This window comes from Berghia stephanieae, chromosome 2, assembly GCF_034508935.2.
Source record: "Berghia stephanieae isolate SIO BIC M18660-M18661 chromosome 2, UCSD_Bste_1.3, whole genome shotgun sequence".
Lineage (NCBI taxonomy): Eukaryota > Metazoa > Mollusca > Gastropoda > Nudibranchia > Aeolidiidae > Berghia > Berghia stephanieae.
The window spans coordinates 7,980,233-8,006,627 of NC_088361.1; the positions used below are offsets into that span (position 1 = coordinate 7,980,233).

At 37.7% G+C, this 26,395-nt stretch overlaps 2 protein-coding genes across 4 annotated transcripts in view; one reads left to right on the forward strand and one right to left on the reverse strand.

Moving 5' to 3' along the window:
* The first annotated feature begins 1,976 nt into the window (after positions 1 to 1,976).
* LOC144964253 (ATPase family gene 2 protein homolog B-like) lies at positions 1,977 to 18,785 on the forward strand. Of its 3 annotated transcripts, none has more exons than XM_078898312.1 (9): positions 1,977 to 2,289; positions 9,775 to 10,692; positions 11,849 to 12,034; positions 14,161 to 14,313; positions 15,014 to 15,223; positions 16,005 to 16,223; positions 17,437 to 17,601; positions 18,043 to 18,165; positions 18,553 to 18,785. In XM_078898312.1, exons 2-9 carry the CDS (start codon positions 9,850 to 9,852, stop codon positions 18,697 to 18,699), a joined length of 2,046 nt encoding a protein of 681 aa, XP_078754438.1. In that variant the 5' UTR covers positions 1,977 to 2,289; positions 9,775 to 9,849; the 3' UTR covers positions 18,700 to 18,785. The 3 variants fall into 3 exon arrangements, with proteins under 3 accessions (XP_078754438.1, XP_078754437.1, XP_078754439.1); XM_078898311.1 differs by having other exon boundaries at positions 1,981 to 2,150; XM_078898313.1 differs by having other exon boundaries at positions 2,011 to 2,337.
* The window catches only part of LOC144963862 (vitamin D3 hydroxylase-associated protein-like), a 33,005-nt gene continuing 25,320 nt past the window's right edge, over positions 18,711 to 26,395 (reverse strand). The window contains exons 14-18 of the mRNA XM_078897814.1: positions 25,120 to 25,160; positions 23,822 to 23,861; positions 22,977 to 23,088; positions 20,085 to 20,224; positions 18,711 to 18,965 (exon numbers count right to left, since the gene is read on the reverse strand). Of these exons, the coding sequence (XP_078753940.1) occupies positions 18,843 to 18,965; positions 20,085 to 20,224; positions 22,977 to 23,088; positions 23,822 to 23,861; positions 25,120 to 25,160 (456 nt within the window). The 3' untranslated portion in view covers positions 18,711 to 18,842. The remainder of the gene's footprint in view (positions 18,966 to 20,084; positions 20,225 to 22,976; positions 23,089 to 23,821; positions 23,862 to 25,119; positions 25,161 to 26,395) is intronic.

The window sequence follows — 26,395 nt, forward strand, 5'->3', positions numbered from 1 at the left end:
TTGCTAATAAACCATCGCATCAGATATTAAAGATATTAATATTCTATCTTTTATTCATACTCTATCATTTAATTGAATCACTGCCGATGTTCGAGTGAAACTGAGCTTCTAACGACCACAAGCCATCACACTTTACTCCAGTACTCTCCACAGTCATACGATTAAAATAACACACACACACACACACACACACACACACACACACACACAGACACACACGCACAAATTAAATGATGTAACTAAAGATGCCCATTGGGGACTGTAATCCTAATAAAGAATATGTTTGTGTGTCCTAGAGAGTTAACGGATTAAAAAAAAAAACAATAAAAAACGAATGACGTCTGGACGTCATTACTTATACGGTAATATTATAGTCTAGATAAAAGCTAAAAAAAAAAATTTAAAAAATTGAGATTTTATATAACCCAATATCCACTAAACGTGCTCAAAGCGCTTTACAAGGGGTCCCTGGCCAACAGTTACACATAACATGTAGGACGAGACATGACGCCTGTCAGGCGATATTACAATTTTTTGGGACAGAGACAACGCTGTTAACGGCCAGGTACTCATTTTACACCTGAGTACGGTGAGAGAATGTGAGTAAAGAGCCTTCTCCAAGGACTCAACTATGCGCCGAGCGAGGCTCGAACCCAGGACCTTCCGATCCGAAAGCGAGTGTCATACCACTAGACCACATAGCCGCACAAAAATTGAGCTTTTATATAGCGCAATATCCACTTAACGTGCTCAAAGCGCTTTACAAGGGGTCCATGGTCAACAGCAACATTTAACATGTAGGACGAGACATGATCCCTGATAGGCGATATTACAATTTTTCGGACAAAGACAACGCTGTCAACGGCCAGGTACTCATTTTACACCTGAATACGGTGAGAGAATGTGAGTAAAGAGTCTTTTCCAAGGACTCAACTATGCGTCGAGCGAGGCTCGAACCCAGGACCTTCCGATCCGAAAGCGAGTGTCATACCACTCGACCACATAGCCGCACTAGTCCTTGATTTTATTATATCGTTCTTTATTATTACTTTATTAAAATCTTCTTACATTATTTCTCCGCATGTTGTTATTTCAAATATCTCCTGGGACGTGCAAAAACGTTCTAGGAAACCGTGGTTCGAGGAACCCGTAAATTGCCATAACGTTTGATGGGGAAGGGGGGGGGAGGGGGGGGGCAGTCTAGGTCAGCGGTATAGTCTTTGCTTCGTGCCCGAAAGATACCTAGTTCGAATCGCCGTGTTAGAAGGCCGTCAGCAAGTCACGTTTCCTAAGCTCAATTTTCATCGAGGATTAATTGCGGCTAACGCCTGGATTATTCCAGTTTTCTTTTTGAAAAAACTCTAAGACCAATTTCCGAATGGGTATGAATAAAGAGAATTTAATTAATTGATATATTACAAGGGAGTGTGTGTGTGTGTGTGTGTGTGTGTGTCGGGGGGGGGGGAGATTGCTGTATCACGACATTTATTTACCACCGTAGCCAACCATTTGCACATCATGGCGTGTGGCATTGAAATTGGAACTAATGGCGACGTGATAAGAATAATCAGGGAGGTGTCTACTTTTATGCGAATCGGCGATAGAGGGTATGAGTGGCTGTATATATTATTATACTGCATACACACGCATGCAGTGTAGTTAGATATACACAATACACACATAAGTAATTGTCAATATCACTGTATGTCATCAGTGGTCGAAATCACCGGGCGCATTTAAAATAAAAAAAATCTTTAATCATCTTACGTTGGCTGGGCGAAATTAGATCTAGGAAATCATGTTCGAGGTAAAAATTGTTCAAAGAAAGAATGGAATGATAACAAAGAATAATGACATTCGAATGAGTTCGAGGAAACCGTGTGTTCGAGGAAACCGTGTTCGAGGAAACCGTGCTGAAAATCGATGTAGAGAATCGATACCTTCACTTAATACAAAAGTGGGATTATCAAAACATTAAATAAACGAAATGCGAAATGTTAACCCACCGGTGGAGTTCTTAGAATAAGAGCATCGAGGACATAGGCTACTTTTACTCTTACACACTGTCTGTTCATCTGGAATCAGAGTCATTGATAGGAGTCATCAAGCTCTCACTTATTAGTTCACGGTGGAGTTAATTCACGCTGACAGTACCTAATTTGCTCGTGGCTCCGCTGAGTTCAAATCTTACTCAAAATTATAATCGCTGAACTGATTTTGGCTTTGGTCGTTAAAAGTATAAAACGTAAAAAGTAAGAACAAGAAGAGTAAGGCAAGGTCTGCGAGACGGTAAGACTAGACAAGAATGATGAATGTTGTCGTCCAAATCCATGTGAAGTAAGATTTGTTAACATAGCCTTCCAGTTTCCAGTCATTACTTGAAGTTGAAGGAGTAGGAGTGACATGATGACCCAAATGGCAATGGCTGCGGCTATTCGGACTCGAGTCTGAATAGTCTCCCGTGGCTATTCGGACTCCAATCCCAATGCTTATGTGCTCATATCAACGGATTATTTGGACTCAGTCTGAATAGTCTTCCATGGCAGTATAGTTTTGTTTTTTAAAATATTGATAATTAAATAGAATTGACGCCAATCAAAACAACAACCATAATAACTTTATTTGATAAGAAAGACAAAATCATTGATATAAAGTTAAAATAACTACTGTCTGAAGGAAAAGCTTTGTTAACAACACAACGCGATGTCCAAACAAAATCAAATTTTTAAAAATTAAAATATTCTTATAGACTTAGACAGGCTACAGTCTGAAGCAGGGGTTTTGAGACTCATGAGTCATTTTGACATGAGCAAAACAGAATTTCTTCTGCTTCTTTATCAGTTCTGCCCACTGCCCCACTGCACACGCGCATTGGACTTGTCCGAATAGCCACGGGAGACTATTAAGACTTGAGTCCGAATTGCCACTTCGGACCCAAATAGTCTCATTGTTATTGTTGTAATGGAAATACTCTGTCTCAAGCCAACGCAAAATTTTGTCCCTTACTGTTACAGGGTGTCCAGGGAAGTCGGAAAGTTGGAAATTGGTCGGAAATTACATACTTTGTCGGAAATGATGGGACTGAGGGTTAAATTTCCTTTAAAATGAGAAAAATTAGAAATTTCTTGCTTAGAATGTGATATCACAAATGTGCGTAGGACAACTGCTGTGCACAAAATTATTATTATTTTACTACTACAACTGCCGCCACAGCATCACTGCTACAAACACTACCACATCATCATCCCTATCAACACCACTCACTAATGCAACCACCACCACACCATCATCCCCATCACCACCACTACCACATCCACATCCCATACCATCAGTACAACAATTACCACATCATCATACCCACCACCCGTTATACTCCAACCACCACCACATCATCATCCTTATCACCACTACTACTACACCCACTACTACATCATCATCCCAATCACAAACACCACACCACTACTGCAACCATCACAACATCATCATCCCCATCACCACAACTACAAATGCAACAACATTATCATTATCCCTACCACCACCACTAAAACCACCACCACACCACCTACTACGACATCATCTATACCACCAGCACCACTACTACAACCACCACTACATCATCATCCCTACCCCCTACACTACTATAGCCACCACCACATCACCATGCCTACCAGCAACGTCACCTCTACTACAACAACCACCATCGCAACTGCTATAACAACCACCACATCACTATCCCTAACACCATTACTACAACAACCTATCATCATCATCCCCACCACCACCGCCACTTCACTACAACTACTTTCACATCATCATCCCTACCACCACCACCACTTTTGCAACAACTGCTACATCATCATCCATACCACCATCACAATCACCACTACAACAACCATTACAACTACCACTACACTATCATCTCTACCACTAATACCAAGATATGAAGTGAGTAGAAAAGTGCCAGAAGACAATAGAGAATAAACATTTTTCGCGGCGGTGGTGGGGTTTGAACCTGCGACCTTATTGGTACGACAACTCCGCCTGGCAGGTGAGAGCGTGGCTCTACCGTGTGAGCTATCCACGAACACAAAAATATTCGTTTCAAACCAAGTCATTTCTAGATCCCTCTCTCACCCACTTCTGGGACCGCCGATTCGTTCGCCCACCACCATCGCGAAGTATTTTGACCAGCAGTTAAGCTTAATAGCCAATATTCTCAACACAAACATATAACATAGAAACGATTGAGACATTGAGTATGCTCCGGTGTATGGGGTGAATTTTTAATTCAGAAAAGTGAGTGGAGCAGGCACTTATGTTGGTAACAACAAGATATGAAGTGAGTAGAAAAGTGCCAGAAGACAATAGAGAATAAACATTTTTCGCGGCGGTGGTGGGGTTTGAACCTGCGACCTTATTGGTACGACAACTCCGCCTGGCAGGTGAGAGCGTGGCTCTACCGTGTGAGCTATCCACGAACACAAAAATATTCGTTTCAAACCCAAGTCATTTCTAGATCCCTCTCTCACCCACTTCTGGGACCGCCGATTCGTTCGCCCACCACCATCGCGAAGTATTTTGACCAGCAGTTAAGCTTAATAGCCAATATTCTCAACACAAACATATAACATAGAAACGATTGAGACATTGAGTATGCTCCGGTGTATGGGGTGAATTTTTAATTCAGAAAAGTGAGTGGAGCAGGCACTTATGTTGGTAACAACAAGATATGAAGTGAGTAGAAAAGTGCCAGAAGACAATAGAGAATAAACATTTTTCGCGGCGGTGGTGGGGTTTGAACCTGCGACCTTATTGGTACGACAACTCCGCCTGGCAGGTGAGAGCGTGGCTCTACCGTGTGAGCTATCCACGAACACAAAAATATTCGTTTCAAACCCAAGTCATTTCTAGATCCCTCTCTCACCCACTTCTGGGACCGCCGATTCGTTCGCCCACCACCATCGCGAAGTATTTTGACCAGCAGTTAAGCTTAATAGCCAATATTCTCAACACAAACATATAACATAGAAACGATTGAGACATTGAGTATGCTCCGGTGTATGGGGTGAATTTTTAATTCAGAAAAGTGAGTGGAGCAGGCACTTATGTTGGTAACAACAAGATATGAAGTGAGTAGAAAAGTGCCAGAAGACAATAGAGAATAAACATTTTTCGCGGCGGTGGTGGGGTTTGAACCTGCGACCTTATTGGTACGACAACTCCGCCTGGCAGGTGAGAGCGTGGCTCTACCGTGTGAGCTATCCACGAACACAAAATATTCGTTTCAAACCAAGTCATTTCTAGATCCCTCTCTCACCCACTTCTGGGACCGCCGATTCGTTCGCCCACCACCATCGCGAAGTATTTTGACCAGCAGTTAAGCTTAATAGCCAATATTCTCAACACAAACATATAACATAGAAACGATTGATACATTGAGTATGCTCCGGTGTATGGGGTGAATTTTTAATTCAGAAAAGTGAGTGGAGCAGGCACTTATGTTGGTAACAACAAGATATGAAGTGAGTAGAAAAGTGCCAGAAGACAATAGAGAATAAACATTTTTCGCGGCGGTGGTGGGGTTTGAACCTGCGACCTTATTGGTACGACAACTCCGCCTGGCAGGTGAGAGCGTGGCTCTACCGTGTGAGCTATCACGAACACAAAAATATTCGTTTCAAACCCAAGTCATTTCTAGATCCCTCTCTCACCCACTTCTGGGACCGCCGATTCGTTCGCCCACCACCATCGCGAAGTATTTTGACCAGCAGTTAAGCTTAATAGCCAATATTCTCAACACAAACATATAACATAGAAACGATTGAGACATTGAGTATGCTCCGGTGTATGGGGTGAATTTTTAATTCAGAAAAGTGAGTGGAGCAGGCACTTATGTTGGTAACAACAAGATATGAAGTGAGTAGAAAAGTGCCAGAAGACAATAGAGAATAAACATTTTTCGCGGCGGTGGTGGGGTTTGAACCTGCGACCTTATTGGTACGACAACTCCGCCTGGCAGGTGAGAGCGTGGCTCTACCGTGTGAGCTATCCACGAACACAAAAATATTCGTTTCAAACCAAGTCATTTCTAGATCCCTCTCTCACCCACTTCTGGGACCGCCGATTCGTTCGCCCACCACCATCGCGAAGTATTTTGACCAGCAGTTAAGCTTAATAGCCAATATTCTCAACACAAACATATAACATAGAAACGATTGAGACATTGAGTATGCTCCGGTGTATGGGGTGAATTTTTAATTCAGAAAAGTGAGTGGAGCAGGCACTTATGTTGGTAACAACAAGATATGAAGTGAGTAGAAAAGTGCCAGAAGACATAGAGAATAAACATTTTTCGCGGCGGTGGTGGGGTTTGAACTGCGACCTTATTGGTACGACAACTCCGCCTGGCAGGTGAGAGCGTGGCTCTACCGTGTGAGCTATCCACGAACACAAAATATTCGTTTCAAACCAAGTCATTTCTAGATCCCTCTCTCACCCACTTCTGGGACCGCGATTCGTTCGCCACCACCATCGCGAAGTATTTTGACCAGCAGTTAAGCTTAATAGCAATATTCTAACACAAACATATAACATAGAAACGATTGAGACATTGAGTATGCTCGTGTGTATGGGGTGAATTTTTAATTCAGAAAAGTGAGTGGAGCAGGCACTTATGTTGGTAACAACAAGATATGAAGTGAGTAGAAAAGTGCCAGAAGACAATAGAGAATAAACATTTTTCGCGGCGGTGGTGGGGTTTGAACCTGCGACCTTATTGGTACGACAACTCGCCTGGCAGGTGAGAGCGTGGCTCTACCGTGTGAGCTATCCACGAACACAAAAATATTCGTTTCAAACCAAGTCATTTCTAGATCCCTCTCTCACCCACTTCTGGGACCGCCGATTCGTTCGCCCACCACCATCGCGAAGTATTTTGACCAGCAGTTAAGCTTAATAGCCAATATTTCAACACAAACATATAACATAGAAACGATTGAGACATTGAGTATGCTCCGGTGTATGGTGTGAATTTTTAATTCAGAAAAGTGAGTGGAGCAGGCACTTATGTTGTAACAACAAGATATGAAGTGAGTAGAAAAGTGCCAGAAGACAATAGAGAATAAACATTTTTCGCGGCGGTGGTGGGGTTTGAACCTGCGACCTTATTGGTACGACAACTCCGCCTGGCAGGTGAGAGCGTGGCTCTACCGTGTGAGCTATCCACGAACACAAAAATATTCGTTTCAAACCCAAGTCATTTCTAGATCCCTCTCTCACCCACTTCTGGGACCGCCGATTCGTTCGCCCACCACCATCGCGAAGTATTTTGACCAGCAGTTAAGCTTATAGCCAATATTCTCAACACAAACATATAACATAGAAACGATTGAGACATTGAGTATGCTCGGTGTATGGGGTGAATTTTTAATTCAGAAAGTGAGTGGAGCAGGCACTTATGTTGGTAACAACAAGATATGAAGTGAGTAGAAAAGTGCAGAAGACAATAGAGAATAAACATTTTTCGCGGCGGTGGTGGGGTTTGAACCTGCGACCTTATTGGTACGACAACTCCGCCTGGCAGGTGAGAGCGTGGCTCTACCGTGTGAGCTATCACGAACACAAAAATATTCGTTTCAAACCCAAGTCATTTCTAGATCCCTCTCTCACCCACTTCTGGGACCGCCGATTCGTTCGCCCACCACCATCGCGAAGTATTTTGACCAGCAGTTAAGCTTAATAGCCAAAAATGTTTCCGCGAAAAATGTTTATTCTCTATTGTCTTCTGGCACTTTTCTACTCACTTCATATCTTGTTGTTACCAACATAAGTGCCTGCTCCACTCACTTTTCTGAATTAAAAATTTACCACTAATACCAGAACTTACAACCACATCATACCTACCAACAAATCATATGAGTATTCTTTAAAAGTGAAAATTGGGGTCGATGGTGGCTTTGGACTTTGGACATTATATAATCACATGGTACCATTCTCTAAGTAGATAAGATTTATGTGTTGATATCAGTTTTTAAACTTTTGAAATCCTCCGAATGCTGTCAAAAATTGCTGCAAGACACATTTTGGGTTGCATCTCATCAAATTTTTATGAAATTCAAATTTATAGATAATAGTCCATGGATGGGTCATGATCTGTGCTCTGAGAAATTTCCTCCTTTTTTGACCAGTCATTTTCACCTCTGCTCTTACTTTAAAATATGGATTGTGTTGCGGTAAGGCCTATTTTAAGTAGGATTGTCTTTTTTAAGCTTATAGAACGCTGTGTGTATAAAATACCTGGTAGGAAATTTCACTTCTAGGGAGGAAATTTTAAGGTTGGATTTCCCTGGACACCCTGTGTTACAACAATGCAATGTTCTATAGAAGTCCATTCCAAGACCTGTGCGCACGGAATATTGCAAAGTCCTCCAAAATTACGAAATGTGGTGACATGATTTTTTGGTTGCGGGCTTATATTTTAAGTGACATTACACCGGTACACACTGGTAGTGATAGACCAAACAATTTTTGCACAATGCTGAATTCCTTTGATCTTTTCATCGTTTGCAATAAAATATGACTCAAACTTTAAAATGTTTACAATAATGGTGTGTTGATTCTCTTTCTCATGGGGAAGATATTCACAACAAAGTTGCATTCAGTACGTAGCTTAGCAAATAATTTTGGGTTGTATCAAATTTTGTAAAAATAGATTTCATTTTTAAATAGTAGATACTTAACAGCTTGGAGAGAAAAAAGCTCACAGAGTTTATAATTTATCTCTTCATTGCTGGACAACCAAAATGTAATGTATATTGAAAAACACAAGCAGTCCGTTAGATGCTTAGATCTATACGTTTTGTGGACAAAGACATTGATGTAAAAAAAAATACAGGGGGGGGGATCCTCTGAATTTTTATGCCCGTCTTCGATGGTGCGAGGAGAAATGCCTTTCTTAAAGACATAATCTCTGACCAACTGTTGAGCAAGATATCGTATAATAGTCGCACAAGACACGTCACGAAAACCCATTGGTCAACCATCGAGCATGGTACATGTTTGCCATTCTTGAATTATGTTCACTGGGGAGGGGGGGGGGGTCCTTTGAATGCAATATTGTGAAATATCACTAACGCTAAATATCTTTAATATCAGATTCCATGCAAGTTTTGTACAGTATAACCTTTTAAAGGAACCGCAGTTTTCAAATTCAAGAGGTTCATAATTAAAATGATATAATAATCAATTTTACCTCTCCACTCTGAGTTCCTGGTATGGGCAATCTTTTAACAGTATTGCTATTCGCTGCATGCCATGAAAAGGAATTCTACCACACTAGGCAGCATAAGTCTGACGCTGTACTATACTCATACAAACTCAAAATGTAAGATAAAAGCTTTCACCAATCACATGATTTCTGGCGAGGAAATATTTGTCAGATTGTTTATTTGACGCTTTGACTTTGTATATATAGTTGATTTTGTTCACTCTAAAAAGTTACACACATATACACACAATGTACCATTGGCTATGGTAACTGGTGAGGTTTATGTCCGTTTGTATATTTAGGCATACAATATTGTCATGACTTCTTGTCTTCTTGGCTATTGATCATTGGGCTCTCTAGTTCAAGCTGCTATAGATAAATATAGTTTGTTTGTTTTTCAAAAATGAAAATTTCGTATTCATTTTTACACAGATTAATAGGGCTTTAATAAGGATTATATTAAGACTTACCAAAACCTACCACAAATAACTTTTGATTTTCTATTTCAGATTCTGAAGCCTTTTGTTGGGTGCTTGCATTTATTATATGGACTGTTTTTGTTTTCTCGCTGATACTCGGGAATAATGTTTGAAGCTAATGAAATAAGGAGACCAATATTTGAGACAATTAAATCAGTCTCATCAGAAATATTTGTATCAGATTTCCAAAAGTATTCCAAGTATAAATCAGACTCTAAAGTAAGTTCAGTCCTAAGTTTGTATTGTAAAAATATCTTGCTAACTCGAATAGTGGACGTCAATTCAAAACTTCATCTTTCATCAGATAAGCTTGCCAAAGTTTATGGAATAACTCATATAAACATTCTTCAAATAAACACAAAAAACAATGCATCATCTGGAGTTATTACGGAATCAACCAAAATTCACATCTCATCTATTCACAGTGAAGAATTTCGGAGATTGTTACTGGAGATCGAAAACCTTCCTGTCCTTGGAGGGCTAGATGTAGAATTTGAAAAGGTCAAAAGACTTTTCTTTATTAATCAGTCAACAACAGAATTTTATCGACCTCATGGAATTCTTCTTTATGGACCTCCTGGTTGTGGAAAAACGTCATTTGCAAGAAGTTTGGCTAAAAGGTGTTGCGCTTTATTCTACAATGTTGAGTCATCTGATTTACTTACTTCTGATTTTGGTAGTGGTGCAAATACCTTAAGGAATATTTTTCAAAAAGTCCTTTCTCTGAGAGAAGAAGGGCCAATAATTCTTTTCTTAGATGAAATTGACATGCTTTGTCCAAGACCTGAGACTGCCAGCTTAGGCAACAGACAATTAAGTAGTGCTCTAATGATGGAGATGGATAAGATTCACATGAAAAACTATTCTGGTCTGCTTATTCTGGCTGCCACAAATTCTGTCTCGAGTGTAGATCCTCGCTTGAGAAGGTCTGGTCGCTTTGATCAAGAGGTTGGTTATATTTCTTTTTTTCTTTTAATTTTTTTATTAGAATTTTTTTTTTTTTATCATTGGTAACCATCTTTTAAAACATTCTTTTAGCTAGAAACTACGGTAAGTAGCTACTGTCGTGTGGATAGATGGATTAGAAAAATTCTGATTGGACTAAGAATCAAATTAGTTTCATTTGTAACTTATCAAATTCTCTACTGATTGAGAGCAAACTTTCTTCATTGCTCAGGATACACAGATCTCGATCATTTGAAATACAGTGCACTCTGGATACGTCGACGTTGCCTAAGTCGATTTTTACCCAAGTCGATTTTTTTTCTTGGTCCCTCCCCCTTCTTCCTATATAACATTAGTAAAAAACAAACAAACTCCACATAAGTCGATGTCGCTTAAGTCGATGTTCTTATCACTCATGACTACAATAAAATCACAAATAAACAAGTATTTCCATTGGTTAAAAAAGCTACCAGTAAGAATTTTCAGTGGTTAAGAATATCCGCGAACGATTGGCGCACATCGATGTGATGTAGGTGCTTTTCCTGACGTCCGTGTTCAATGTGTTGGGGGGGGGGGGGGGTCCTGACAAGGTTAAATCCATCCGTTCAATGCTTTGCTCTCAGACGGCCAGGACCTGTGTGTTCTCTTATTATTATTTGACCCCATTCTTAGTCTTTACACAATCTGTACATTTTTACACATTTTATATTTTTAATCATTTGAGTAATTTTGGATTGTCTATTACATTTTCTGTTGCAAAGCATGTCATAGTCAATAACAGTAAGTTGATTCCGCTTTTTTATCTCAAATTCCGATTTTTATGTATTCTGATTCCTCTATGGGGCTATTGGGGGTAGGAGCCTCTGATGACCACTACAGAGACCGCGCGATATGAAGGGACATACTTATTCTTGATTGGTTTGCCTTGTTCACATGCGTTTTTGCTCATTTGGTTACACTCCGGTTAAGTTGATTTTCGGATAAGTCGATTTTTTTCTCGGTTCCCCTGGGCATCGTCTTATCCGGAGTCCATTGTATTGTGTTTTGCACTTTTTCTTTAATAGCAATTTATTCAAGAACTTCGGTGTTGCGAGACTATTATTATAATTTAAGGTATGTTTGATTTCGTTTGTATTTTTCTCTTCCTATTATTTCTTAGATTTTAATCAATGTCCCATCTGAAGCCCAGAGACTCTCTATTCTGCAAGTTTTAACATCAGATTTGACTCTGGCATCTGATGTATCTTGTAAAGCTTTAGCTCAAATGACACCTGGTTTTGTTGGAGCTGATCTCAGAGGATTATTTGAGGAGGCGATCGCTCATGCTCAGGAGCAAGTTAAAAAGGTCAACAGAAAAATGTACCAGTGAATTGTTGTTGATGTTCTTGATTTTATTCCTCTTCATCTTCTTCCTCCCCTTCTTGTTCCTTTTTCTTCTCCATTCTTCTCCTCCTTTGTTCCTTCTTCTTGTTCGTTCTTCTCCTCCTTCGTTCTTCTTCTCATTCTCCTTCTTCTCATTCTCCTTCTTCTTCTTCTTCTTCTTCTTCTTCTTCTTCTTCTTCTTCTTCTTCTTCTTCTTCTTCTTCTACCCCATCATTTGTATTCAAAATATAGTCTTTTATTTGGAGTGTGTTTTCCACCAGCTCCAACCCTCTGAATAAAGTAGAGGATCAATTTTTTAGTTCACATGTGCATTAGAAACTTTATAACAGTCCACTCCGGATATTCTCAATTTGGCTAATCACAACTTTTGGTTAATTGCAATATTTCCTAAGAAATGGAATTAATTCTATATAAAAGTCACTGGTTAATTGCAACAAACTTCACTTAGTCCCAACAAATTTTCGACTGCAAAAGTGGCAAATTCAAGAAATCAATCAAACAAATTTTCATGGTAAAATTTCATCATAGGTTAAATCATGACAGGTTGAAGAATCGAGAGTGGGCGAGGTTTAATGCTACAGTAGTGTGTCGCCACTCGATTAGGCAAAAGAGGGTGGGACATTGCAGTCTGGATTTGTAAGGAGGGACTGAGCTATATCCCTTTTTTTGGGATTGACTATTGTGCATTGTGACCAATGGGTTTGGTGAGAACTTATTGTCTCTCATCACGGCTAATCTCTTTGACTCTTACAAATGTTGAGAACAAAAGATTGAAAGTTACTCCAATCTGAATGAGATGTTGGCCTGCATCAAAGCTGCTTTTGCTTTTCAAAATCTATACAGGGCTGCCATATGGTTTTTATTTCAATCAAATTGCTCAGTCTGTGGATGACTAAGAACAATGTTTACAACAACAATTGGTTTGAGTTTACCATATTATGTTATGAAACTGATCAGTGGTTAAATCAAAATTGCTATGTCCTATGATTTTATCTACAATTAACCAAAGATACAGCAGCCATTGACAGTCCCAAGCCTTTGTAAACTCAGAGAGAAGATGTTGCAATAGTAGACAGGAAACTAACTTCGGTTAATCGCAACTTCAGTTAATTGCAACATTTTCGCTAATCCTGAGTTGTTGGGATTATCTGGAGTGGACTGTGTATGAAAGAAAATGTGTTTATTTTTTGTTATTGTTTTTATTAATAAATACATCTGTTCACCTGAATCGAGTGTGTAAAGTACCTTACTCAACATCACAAGGCCTGTACAATTATTTTTTTAAACTTTGAGCTTTTATATAGCGCAATATATATATATATATATATCCACTAAACAAGCTCAAAGCGTTTTACAAAAGGTCGTTGAGCAGCAGCAACACGTAACATGTAGAATGAGACATGGCATCTGTTAGGTGATATTACCATTTTTTTTCAGACAGAGACAATACTGTTAACGACCCTGTACTCATTTTACACCCAAGTACGGTGCGAGAATGTGAGTAAAGAGCCTTTTCCAAAGACTCAACTATGTGTTGCGTGAGGCTTGAACCAGGACCTTCCAATCCACAGGCGAGTGTCATACTACAAGACCACATAGTCGCACAACCACTTCTACTCATCCAAACATTGCCCATGCTTGGCATTTCTTTATATGTAATACATGAAATAAGCTTGTGATGAACAATGTTATAAATACACACGAGTGAGACCTGTTTCATTTCAACTTCTCAAATACCACATTTGTTGTTTTGGTGTCCGTGTTCGTGATGAACAATTCACTAAATACTCACTCACACCTTTATATAGATCAAGCATTGTCATAAATCACCTTCTTCCCCCCCTCCCCCCCTTAAATGTTTTGAGGCTTGCAATGTGGAGGTGAGACTGGTGACTGCACTCTAGACTCTAGCCATGGCAAAGCAGTTCTTTGTATAAATTACCTAGCCCCTTGCACGCACCAAATCGGGGTGTGCAAGATGGAGCATGGTGCTTTTGAGGGGACAAAGCCTCAGTTTGTTAAGGATGATATAAAGAGTCCCTTTTTCTTTTTCTATTTTTTAAAGTTTTTATTTGATTTTTATTACAGGACTTAAATGTTTTGAACTTGGAAGATTTTTATCATGCCCTTCACAAAACAACCCCATCACTGAAAAAGGGGACAGAATGTGTTGTGGATCTCAAACCCGTGAGATGGGATGACATTGGCAGTCTTGAGGAGATAAAGGCTGAAATTAGGCAGGTAAATAACATTTAATTTCAATATGAATAATTACTACCATCATTGCAACTACTACAATGTCGGTCAATACCACTAGCAACAACTGTATAATCATCACTATTACTTCTTCACTTGCATCAACAACAGCATTACATATATTTTACCCTAATCGCGGGTGGTTGGATGGGAGCATCACCCTTGAATCATATACCTATGATGTTCGCATGGGTGTACGATCCGATAGTGATGTCGTTTCTTCTTCTCTTTACTAGCCTATCCTGCTTCTTTGGTTTGTGATTATTTTTGACAGGGGATATTTTTTTTTTTCTGTAAATCTTCTGCCTGTTTGTTCTTGGTTATTTATAATTTAGCTTATGATATCTTCAGGTTATGATTTTGATTTACATTTGTACTATTTTTGTTAGATTGCTTGTTTTTTTGTTTCAGCGGTCTCTCATATAACCTCAATTGTGTTGGAAGAAACCCTAATCGTTATCATAATTGAAATTGTGATTATCATCATCAATACAACCATACATCATTATTTTCCTCATCATATTTTTCACAGTTGTTATGGGTCATTTGAAGATCTTAAAAGTTTTTGTTATGAATATTGAGATTGTTTCTTGGTGGGAACCTTGAATACATTTTTATTTTTTCTGGCTTTGTAAATTAAATGGTACAAAATTCATTATTACTTACCTTTATTTTGAACTTTAAGTCCATAGAATGGCCATTGAAATACCCAGAAATTCTTGAAAATATGGACATTCCACCCGCCAAAGGAATATTGTTATATGGACCCCCTGGCTGCTGTAAAACAACTCTTGTTAGAGCAGCTGCGACATCTTGTCATGTGTCCTTTTTATCGCTGAGTGGGGCACAGGTCTACTCTGCCTATGTCGGTGAATCTGAACGGCTTATTTCACAGGTAAAACTTGGTGTTCTTGGTCAACACGGTTAAGGACTATGTAATACAATGCATATTTTTCTTCATATGTATAATCAGATGTGTAAAATAAAATTGCATGAGGGGAAAAAATATAGGATAAAACTGGCGTACCCAGTGCAAAATGGAAAAAAAAAGTCTTATTGTCTCAATCAGTAAGTATAATGCATCCTAATGGCATGGGTAGTAAATTAATTTGTTTTATTGAAACATGTAAATAACCATGCTGAGGGTTAACTTGGAAGAAAAGTTCAACCACCTACTTGAATACAAGTTATGCCTTGGCAACCATGGTGTTAAGATTTGGAAATTTATTTTTGAGAATGTTTCTCCTCCATGTTGATTATTTAGATGTTTTGTTGTTTTTAAAAAATTCTTGCCATGCATTTTGTACCATGTTAATCTACTTGAAGATATATACAAAATACACACATTATGGCAGTCATCTAAAAGTCTGTTTAGCCTGACTATTGAACAGTATGAAAATCGTTCACTCCAAATGTAAATGTCCATTCTAGTAGAAGAATGAAATAGACAAAAGATACGCAAGAAATTGAGCTATATTTTAAAAATAATTATTAAAGATCTCAACCTTGCTCATCACCATCAACAGCAGGCATACTGTCCCATAAACAGATTGGGGAAAAAATACGTCGTTGCCTTATGACAAATCTAAGGGGCAATTTTGACAGGTTTTCAAATGCATTATTTCGATTTACCAGTACTGGTTTTTTTTAGTGTTTTTTTAAATTATTATTTCTAGGCATTCCAGAAAGCTAGAGCACTTGCACCCTCCATTTTGTTCTTTGATGAAATTGAATCATTGGTTGGTAAAAGAGTTGCCAATGTCGGCCATAATCGTGTTCAAGAGAGGATTTTGTCCACTATGCTAAATGAAATGGATGGCGTCGGGAATAAAATGGATTTCAAAATGGATTCGAGATCTCATGACAGAATAGAAATGCAGAAAATAATTGAACAGGTCAGTGGACATTTTCTGAGTAGATAATTAACTGTTAGCCAATCATTGGTGGTGCAAAAGCCTTAATTGTTTTGTCTTTTATATCGGTTGCCTTGTAAAATATTTGCTGGCCAAATAAATGTGAATCCAAGCAAAATCTTGAAAGTACTTGATAACATAGTACGCGATTATTATAGAGCGAATTCTTAATCATGTCAATTATCACTCAAATGAAGAATGTAAGTTTTGATGTCGTCGAGAAATATTTAGGAGTAGGATGTATTAGATCTCCATAACCTTCCACTATGTCTGATCTTGATCAAGTCACTTCATCCTATCCCACAGGGTTTTGTTCTTATATTGACCTTTAGTTGTGCTTATCCCTTGAAGAAAAATTTCCCATTAATTTTTCATTTTTTAAAGAACAATTTACAAATTGAAAAAATAAGCCATTTCATAACGCTGCCAATGTAAAATCAGTCACTATGGGGGAGTATAGGTGAAATAACACAATGGTATTGAATTGACGAAGTGGAATACTATTTTTATTTTACTGACTTTTTAAATACTGTACATTCATGTTGCGGTCAGTGACCTATCACAAAAAGCCTTGTAACATTGAGTGTGAGTGACAAGATGGTAATGGTTGCAGCCATTGACCTTAGTATTGTCATTGTTGGTGAATTATTCACTTTCTTATATTGTAATTCCACTACACTCTGAATGAGAACCTTACTTTATATACACAGAGTGCTTATTCAAAAATGGGAGCCCTGACAAGGCTTTTTATATGAGTTGGGGGAATAAAAGTGGCGTTATAAAGCAAATTAGTTTTATTTTCTTTGAAATTTCACAATGCGGAATGATTGATAGTTTATTTCAGAAAAAGTATCATGTTGGGTAAAAATCAAAAGATCATAAAAATAAAAGGGACTAGTTCACACAGGGGAGTTGAAATATCAAGGAACCCGTCATAACTAACTCGAGACAGAGAAATCAATCCTTTTCCCTCCTAACAAAAGGCTCCAGGTGGGGCTCAAGTGAAACCAGATGATTTCATTCCAGGACTCCTTAAGGTCACTGGAAAGGAAAAACTTTATAGTGAGATTGAAAAGGCAAGGATGTGGATCTGTGTAGAATCCGCTGGCTCAGGAGATCAATATTCTCCACCCTAAGAGGTGCTATGATGCATGATGAAACACGAGTAATGCCCTCTATCTCCATGCTTCTTTAGGAGAATGATGGCCTTTGCCCTTCCACCACCAGATGCAACAGCAACAAAAATAATTTGAAGGTGATTGTGGTTGGAGCTACGAACAGACCAGATATGTTGGACTCCGCTATACTTAGGCCTGGAAGACTAGACAAGCATATTTATGTGCCTCCTCCTGATAAAGAGGTATGTATACTGTCAGATGTTATCACTTTTAAAGGAACAGTATCTAGCATTTCTCCCTTGGGTCTCTCTGGAGTTTTATTTTTATTTTTTTTAATGATTGTACAACATTGAAATTAATGTGAAATTGAACGTAAGCAATGTAAGCTTCAATTTAATAAACGAAAACAGATATAAGTGCCTCCCTGTCCACAATGGAAAGGCCTGAATCCCATCCAGAGACAGGAATTTATTCTTTTTTGATAGTGTTATGTACTTGATCTAATACACCTGTCAAATGGCCAAAGCTCAATTGTTGCTCCCTCCTTTGAACACGATTCCATGTCTTACTTGGTGCCATGCCTGTAGGGGCAAGTATCTGTTATCTCATTGTCTACTTTTTTTTCCTGATACAAAAATTACTTGTGTGAGTTGCTAATTGTAAATATTTATATTTTATTCTAGGCACGCAAAGCAATTCTCGAGATCTACTCTTCAAAAATGTCATGCAATGATGTAGATATAAGTGTTCTGGCAGACAGGACAGAATTATTCAGTGGTGCCGATTTAAAAAATTTATGCAAAGAGGTAAGTTGATCTGTTGTAAAAGTCCATCATATTTTTAGTATTCTTTTTACTTTCCATTTAATATAGAAAATTCATACAAAGGAAACATTGTCACTAAAGTCATAAAGCAAGTTATGGGATCGATATATTGGGGAACCAGATAGCCGTTGTTAGAGCACTGGCTTCACATGCAAAAGGATAGAGATCGATCCCAGGTGAAGTCGAGATTTGTTTTCATAATATATATATACAAAGATGTTGAGCCAATTTGAAAAGTTTTCCACGAAGGGTAAGAGAATGCCAAGAATATAATTTGATAATGCCATCTTCATAGATAATTTATTGATTTCCCTCTTTGCCTCGTTTTGCATCATATCTTCACCTCATCTCCTTGCATTCTGTTCTTAGGCTGGACTTGAAGCTGTGCGAAGACAACTCACCAGCAGCAAATCCAACCCACCAAATTTGATTGTCACCAACGATCATTTCCTGCAAGCTTTGGACAAAGTAAAACCATCTCTAACTCCAGAAATATTACGCGAATATAAGAAATAAACAAGAATGGCTATAAATAATTTTATTTATTTGAGTTTATACCTAAATACAAATAGGACATTGAATATCAATTCAATCTCTGAGAAGACATGACTTGGATATTTTATTGGATTTAATGCTTGGGCGGGGTTGCGGGAATGTATTCAGTTCATTGCAGATTGGAGGGATTTCTCCAGCTCTTTCATCAACCGCAAAACTATCTCTTCCTCAAAGGGCAAAGCAACACATTGCACTCCCACAGGCAGACCCTCTGAGCCTTTTGTTATCTGAAATCAAACGTACCATAAAGAATAAAATTCCTGAAATTCACAATGTAATGTTTAAAATTTAATGACACAAAACACACACACACACACACACACACACTAATACTCCAGAAAAAAAGATGATAAATAGATGAAATGGAAAAGGGGGATAGAAATGTACCTCTGTACTTAGTCTGTGACAAAAATCACTGCCCCATATGGATCTTTTTACCAAACAAAACAATTTATATATTGACATAAACAAATATTTTAAAAAAAAAATAACTCATTTAAAATCTGACAACACATATTTAAATTGACAAGAAAACAAGACTATTGTTTAATAAAAACACAAAACCCTCTTTATGTAAAAAAAATGAATGACAAACAATTAGGTTAAGTGATCATATTGACATGCTGTTTTTTTTAATCCGCTCAACATTTTCTATAGCCATTATGTTTAAAAGAGTACTCAGTCCAACAAGGATAAACAAATCGACCCCAATGTTTTGTAATACTACAGTCTCATCAAACAAGCACAAACAAAAAGAGGACACACTCAATCTCATTATCTTCAAAATAAAAGTATAATACATAACAAATGATTTACAAGGAAAAACATCTCCAAAACAATAACTATGCATTTGACTGTTTCCTAAGGTCTGCAGGCAAAACAATAATTCTCATTCCAAGCTAAAGACAGACATGTTGAAACAGTTGGATAGAATACAGTGTACCTCTGCCTGGGAGGTCAGACCATGACTTCTGCAGTTACATGAAACGTTAACGTTTGTTTTATTTCACTATGTTGTCATGAAGCCACTTTCATGTTAAAGAGATTGTCAATAATTGCTTTTTTAAATGTTTAAATCAGATTAGAATGTCAAGTTTTTGGACAGAATGCAGTGATAACAGTTTGGGTTTATGGTCTACTATTTGTCAACTATAGGTATACTATACATTCAATTGTTTCCCTCCCGGCCCGGGCCAGCACAAAACCAATAAATCTCATTCCAAGACAAAGACAGAAAGCATGTTTGGAAAAAACATATAGGGGGATAGAAGACACAGTAAGTGTCCCTAAGGTTAGTAACCCCATCCAACCAGCAATAAGAATGTAAGACCAGGATTAATACCTACCTCATGAACATATTTATGCACAGCAGTATTGTCAGGATAATCCTTCATCCATTCTACGTCCTTTTCAGTAACGGTAGTTGTGGGGACAACTCCAGCAGGAAAATCCAACACACTGTAGAGAGTAGTGTACGTGCAGGCCTCTGAAATAGAATTTTGTTGAAAGTTCAATTATGTTTTTTTTTCACAACAAAGAGTCTTCCAATTGAAAAGAGGACCTGATGTATATACTACCCACATTTAAAATCTCACCATTGAATTGTTCTTAATTGTTCAAAGGGTTATGTTTTTAATTGTTTAATAAGTTATCGATATATCGTAACCGATTTTTAAAAATACACGTTTCTGAAAGTGTAATAATTGAAGAATAAAATGGTACAAAGTCATGCAATTTGTGGTGAATGTAAGGGTTTTAAGGCGCTTGCAAGGTCCTATCAGCGCCAGTAAAAAGGACGAAAATGGGATAAAAGTTCCAGAATTACAATTAAAACACCCAATATGTAAAAGGTAAGACAAAGGGGACTTGGTTCAAATAAGAAACAGATGTAGATTCCAAGATAGAGCACACTATCAATGTACTTAGTTTGAGATCACTAAAAGTCTCATCCAGACACAAGCACAGGTCCCCACTAAGAGGAATACACTCAAATGTTTACAAATCATATATAATATAAAGAAAACAATACAGTACATAACAGAGATGCTTTACAAGGAAAAAAATATCTCCCAAAACTAACTATACATTTGACTGTTTCCCGCTCAGTCAGGGCATCCGACCAGGACCAGGACAAAATCTCATTCCAAGACAAAGACAGAAAGCAATTGGAGAACATGTATAGGGGTATAGAAGGCACAGCAAGTACCTCCCTGACCACTATGGGAGGTCGGGAACCCCACCCAGTAACACTGATTGGGTAGAAATACGGTGCCAATGACCAACCAAAAGATAGCAATTTTGCTTCTATTTGTTCAGCATTACAGAAAGAGAAAAATCCGGCTCCAGGACTTGTAGCTCTTCAAGGTTGCCGCAACTGTTTCTTCATTTCAACAATCTTGTTTTTGTTTGTTTTTAAGGATTTTACAGCGCTTGTGTCACTTTTAGGTCATTTCAGCAGCCTCTGTAAAGAGTAAGAAGGTGGGATAGTCTAGATTTACAATTAAAGCAACCGAGAAAAGATAAGACAGAGGGGACTGATTCATATAGGGGTCAGATGTAGATTCCAAGATCAAACTTTTTATTATTTTAAAACACATTAGGTCATATCAGCGCCAGTAAAAAGGAGGAAAATGAATTAAAATTAAAGTTAAAGCACCCAAGAAAAAGTAAGACAGGGAAATTGGTTCAAATAGGGAACAGATGTAGGCTGTTTTTTAATGTTTTAAAGGGTTTTACGGCGCTTGCAATACGTTTAGGTCATTTCAACGCCAGTAAAAAGGGAGAATATTGGATAGTAAAAAGTTCTAGAATTACAATTAAAGCACCCAAGGAATGGTAAGACAAAGGGGAATGGTACAAATAGGGAATTGATGTAGATTCCAAGAGCATACGATCAATGTACTTAGTTTGAGATCACCTAAAAGTCTCAACCATGACACGAGCACAGGTCCCTACTAAGAGGTATACACTCAAATGCTTACAATTGAGAACAACAAATATAATAATAATGCATAACAAAGAGATGATTTACAAGGAAAAAAATATCTCCCAAAACAATAACTATACATTTGACTGTTTCCCTCTCAGCCAGGGTATCCGGCCAGAGCCAGGACAAAACCCAAGTAATCTCAATACAAGACAAAGACAGAAAGCAAGTTGGAAAACAGACAAAGGGGGATAGAAGACATAATAAGTACCTCCCTGCCCACTATGGGAGGTAGGAACCCCACCCAGAGATGTAGATTCAAAGAGCATACCTCTATCAGTGTACCTACTTAGTTTGAGATCACCTAAATGTCTCATCCTGACAAGCACATTAGAAGCTGTTGCCGCTAAGAGGAACACATTTAAATATTTATTAATCATATGTATGTGAACCAAAAATAAAACAGTGCATAACAGATGATTTAGAATACAAATAAAAAATCATCTCCCAAAACTATACATTTTTGACTGGTTCCCTCCCAGCACCAAGACAACATCCAAGAAATCTCATTCCAAGACAAAGACAGAAAGCATGTTGAAAAACAGATACAATAGTGGGATAGAAGACAGTGCCTCCCTGCCCACTACGGGAGGTCAGGAACCGTACCCAGCTAGAGCAGACTGTTAGTGTGCTTTGAGATCACCGTCAGGACCCAAGCACAGATCACACCAAAAAGGAATACGCTCAAAGGCTTACAAAACTTGATATTCAAAATATTATGGTACATATCAGAGATGATATACCAGGTGGAAAAAATATCTCCCAAAACTGTACTACTACTACACATTTGACTGTTTCCCTCTCAGCCAAGGACTCCAGCCAGGGTCAGGCAAACCGAGTAATCTCATTCCAAGAGACAGAAAGCAACTCGGGAAAAAATAGCAAGTGACCACCTGCCCACCATGGGAGGTCAGAAGACCTCACCCAACTTCAACAATGTATGCAACATGTCTGATTCAATGGGGGAAGAAACTGAATTCGTGATCAGAGACTTCATGGGTGCAAATGAGTCAAAACTTTAGATTTAAGGTGCAATTACCTTAAAACTTCTTTAGTTGAGAATTACTACAATGCTAGCGACTTGCAATAAAACAAACCACAAAGTATTAGAAAAGAATTTGGCAATGCAACAACTATCCCTTATACACCACCTACAAACAGAATTCCATATCTATTTTAAAAAGTGCTTATAAAGTGAAATATCTACATGTATGTAATGAAAGTTGACAGTCGTTTCACAATGAAAACCTACCAAAATTGTACTCTGGTTGTTCAATGGGCCATGCTGTGATGGGGAAAGTAGGACAAATCAGACAATTGATGCCCTGGGATGTCATCTGGTTAGAAAACTTTCTCCTGTATTTCTGAAAATTATGTTATTTAATGTAATTTCATCGTTTTATGAATTCAATTGAAAGGGAATTTTATGGGAGGAAAAATTAATTAACAAAACGATTTAGTAAAACATGAAGGTGAATGTAACCTGTAGTATCGATAAAGACAATATTATGGGGTATTTCTGGATTATATTTATAATTAGTGAGATTGAACGGTAAATTGTTCATAAATGGGAGACCTGAAATGTCTGCATTATTTCTTTGTAACTTGGTTTCTGACCTGTAGGTGCCAGGTTCGAATCCCTTGGAAAAGGCCGTCAACTCGTGTTGAAAAAAAAAATGAGTACCTGATCTGGCCATTGACAGTGTTTTTATCCATTGGAAAAAAATTGTAAGTAGTGCTTGTAGGCGTCATGTCTCATCCATATTAATAGTTGTTGGCTTGCGACCACTTCTCGTACATTTTAGTGGATCTCATGGCAATATAACGGCTCTCATTTTGAAAAGAAACAAAACCCAATAATCCTTAATAATATAATAATAATAAGTTTACATCTAAGAAAAAATATTTTGCGATCTTAAAACTGCAACGCTTGTATTTTACACAGGTTTGACAATGAAACACAAGTGATGAAAATAGTACATAATCTAAGACCAAGTTTGATGGGGGAGGTTTGCAATTTTTGAATACTATCTATTATATGAAAAGAACAAAATCATTTACAATCCTTTTTTTTTAAAGAGCGACGAGGTAACTTACTTCAAGTTCCTCATTTCTGTCCCACCACGATGAGATGTCTCTAGAAAAGAAATGGAAGAAGTGCTATCAGATTTATTTTGAAATTTACTTTTTAAAACGTATTTTAACAGTGCTAGTAACGTCTATATTATTAAGATCATATCAGTGCCTAAGGACAGGAAGGTGATAGAACAGGTTAGTTCTTCAATATACGTGTAGAGTTCATAAAAATTAATTCCAGCAGCAATTCACCCCTGTGTCTTTAGATAATACGAGCCTTGCCCAAGATCTCTAGAGAAAGGGATCGACTTACATTCAATTCATTGCAATATTCCCCATGTCCTTAGCAAAGGGATCGGCAATATCAAGCTGTCATAGTCCATAGTGAGGCCAAAGGCCACTTGGAAAGAAATGATGAAACCAAGCTATCAGGCCATTAGCAAAATATAATCTTTTTAAAGAACTCTACTGCACCAATGAAGGGGCCACTCACCAAATCAGATTTGCGTTATTGTTTCTTTGCTTTTGGGGCATTAACGACAGGGAAAATTTTAACAATACGTCTTTTTGAAAATAGTTGAACTGAGAAATGTTTTAATTTCTTTTCAAAAGCAATATAGACAATCATCAGTAAGAGGATGTCTCCTCACAGCAAGCAGGCATGACAATTTTGTATCACAGCACATTACACGAGGGATGATATAAATCCAGTGAATAAATACATGTACGTTATTCATCCAGTTTGGAAACTGGGTTTACAAACATGAATTACAAGAATGAATAAAGGTAAAAATAAAATATATGTACAGAATTTTATAAAACAAATCTATAGTAAATGAAATGAAAGCAAGACATACGTGTAGTAATAGTTTACCATTCGGGCAAAACCTTTGATAAAACCTGAAATAAACCCAGTCTCATCGGAAGACAGCTGTATAATGTTTAGGGAAAGGATGCCAAGGCAATGCTTTTTAATATAGAGCTAGAAATGCCCCTGTGAAATACCCCGTTATCATCATCGGTCAATAGCACTCTTTTTTAAAATAATTCAGAAATAAAATGAAATTATTTGCGGTTTTGACCTGATCTGCTAAAACGCTGGGTTGATTGGTTTTATTTTATTGGATTTGTTCTAGGTCAATACATTCTAACTTTTCTGAAGACTTACATTAATCATGCAGTGACAGGATTGTAATGTTTATTTATTTTTATTTTTTTTATGGCAAACAAGCTGCAGCGATAAGCCATATTATGATTATTATGTTCTTGTGTAGAATAAACTACAAACATTAAATGACAATTAAAATTATGGAATTTACCTTGGCCAATCATAATTGATCAGAATCTTTGTGATTGGATGCTGGAGTGAGAAACAAAAATATTTTAATTCATTAGTGAAACCTTCATATAATCCGCATGCTTACCGTTATTGAATTGAAAACTAAAAACACAGTTAAGATAAATTATTATTATCATTATCATTATTATTATCATTATCATTATCATTATCATTATTATTATTACAGTGGACTCCGGATAAGACGATGCCCAGGGGAACCGAGAAAAATCGACTTATCCGAAAATCAACTTAACCGGAGTGTAACCAAATGATCAAAAACTCATTTGAACAAAGCAAACCAATCTAGAATAAGTATGTCCCTTCATATCGCGCGGTCTCTGTAGTGGTCATCAGAGGCTCCTACCCCCAATAGCCCCATAGAGGAATCAGAATACATAAAAATCGGAATTTGAGATTAAAAGCGGAATCAACTTACTGTTATTGACTATGACATGCTTTGCAACAGAAAATGTAATAGACAATCCAAAAGTACTGAAATGATTAAAAATAAAAAATGTGTAAAAAATGTACAGATTGTGTAAAGACTAAGAATGGGGTCAAATAATAATAGAGAACACACAGGTCCTGGCCGTCTGAGAGCAAAGCATTGAATGGATGGATTTAACCTTGTCAGGACCCCCCCCCCCCCCCCCCACACACACACACACACACACCTAATCAAGCAAACGTGCGTGCCGGTACACACACACACACACACACACACAGGGCTAAAATTAAATAGGGAAAGAAGCTGACCGTACTCAAATAATATTATTACCGATTGAAGCCAACATATAATATTACCAAGGTCATTGACCTCACGAATTGGAGTCACAATAATAATAATAATACTTCGGTCAATCCCCCTCCCAAACATATAATATTATCCGACATCAGCAGTACACACTTTGAAGAGACTAATCAGACATACAAAATGTGTGTTGATTGACCATAGGAGATGACGAAATAAGCCATAGCTCCCTTTTTTTTCGCTAGAGATTTTTTAAAATTATCCTGAGTGAGAAAAGTGAAAAGTGAATTTTGTGCCTTCAATATCGAATGTATACCATTAATGAAATTATGAAAAGCGAAGTAGAGCCTCAGTCAAGTATGCTTCTAAATCGCATCAACTTATCCAAATCATCGAATCCTCCTTTTCCGCGATAATTTGCCATTGTATTGTAATTGACTTAATTCCTCTATTAAATTGATCTAATTAATAGCCATTACATAGATGCTGATTATACCAAAAAAAC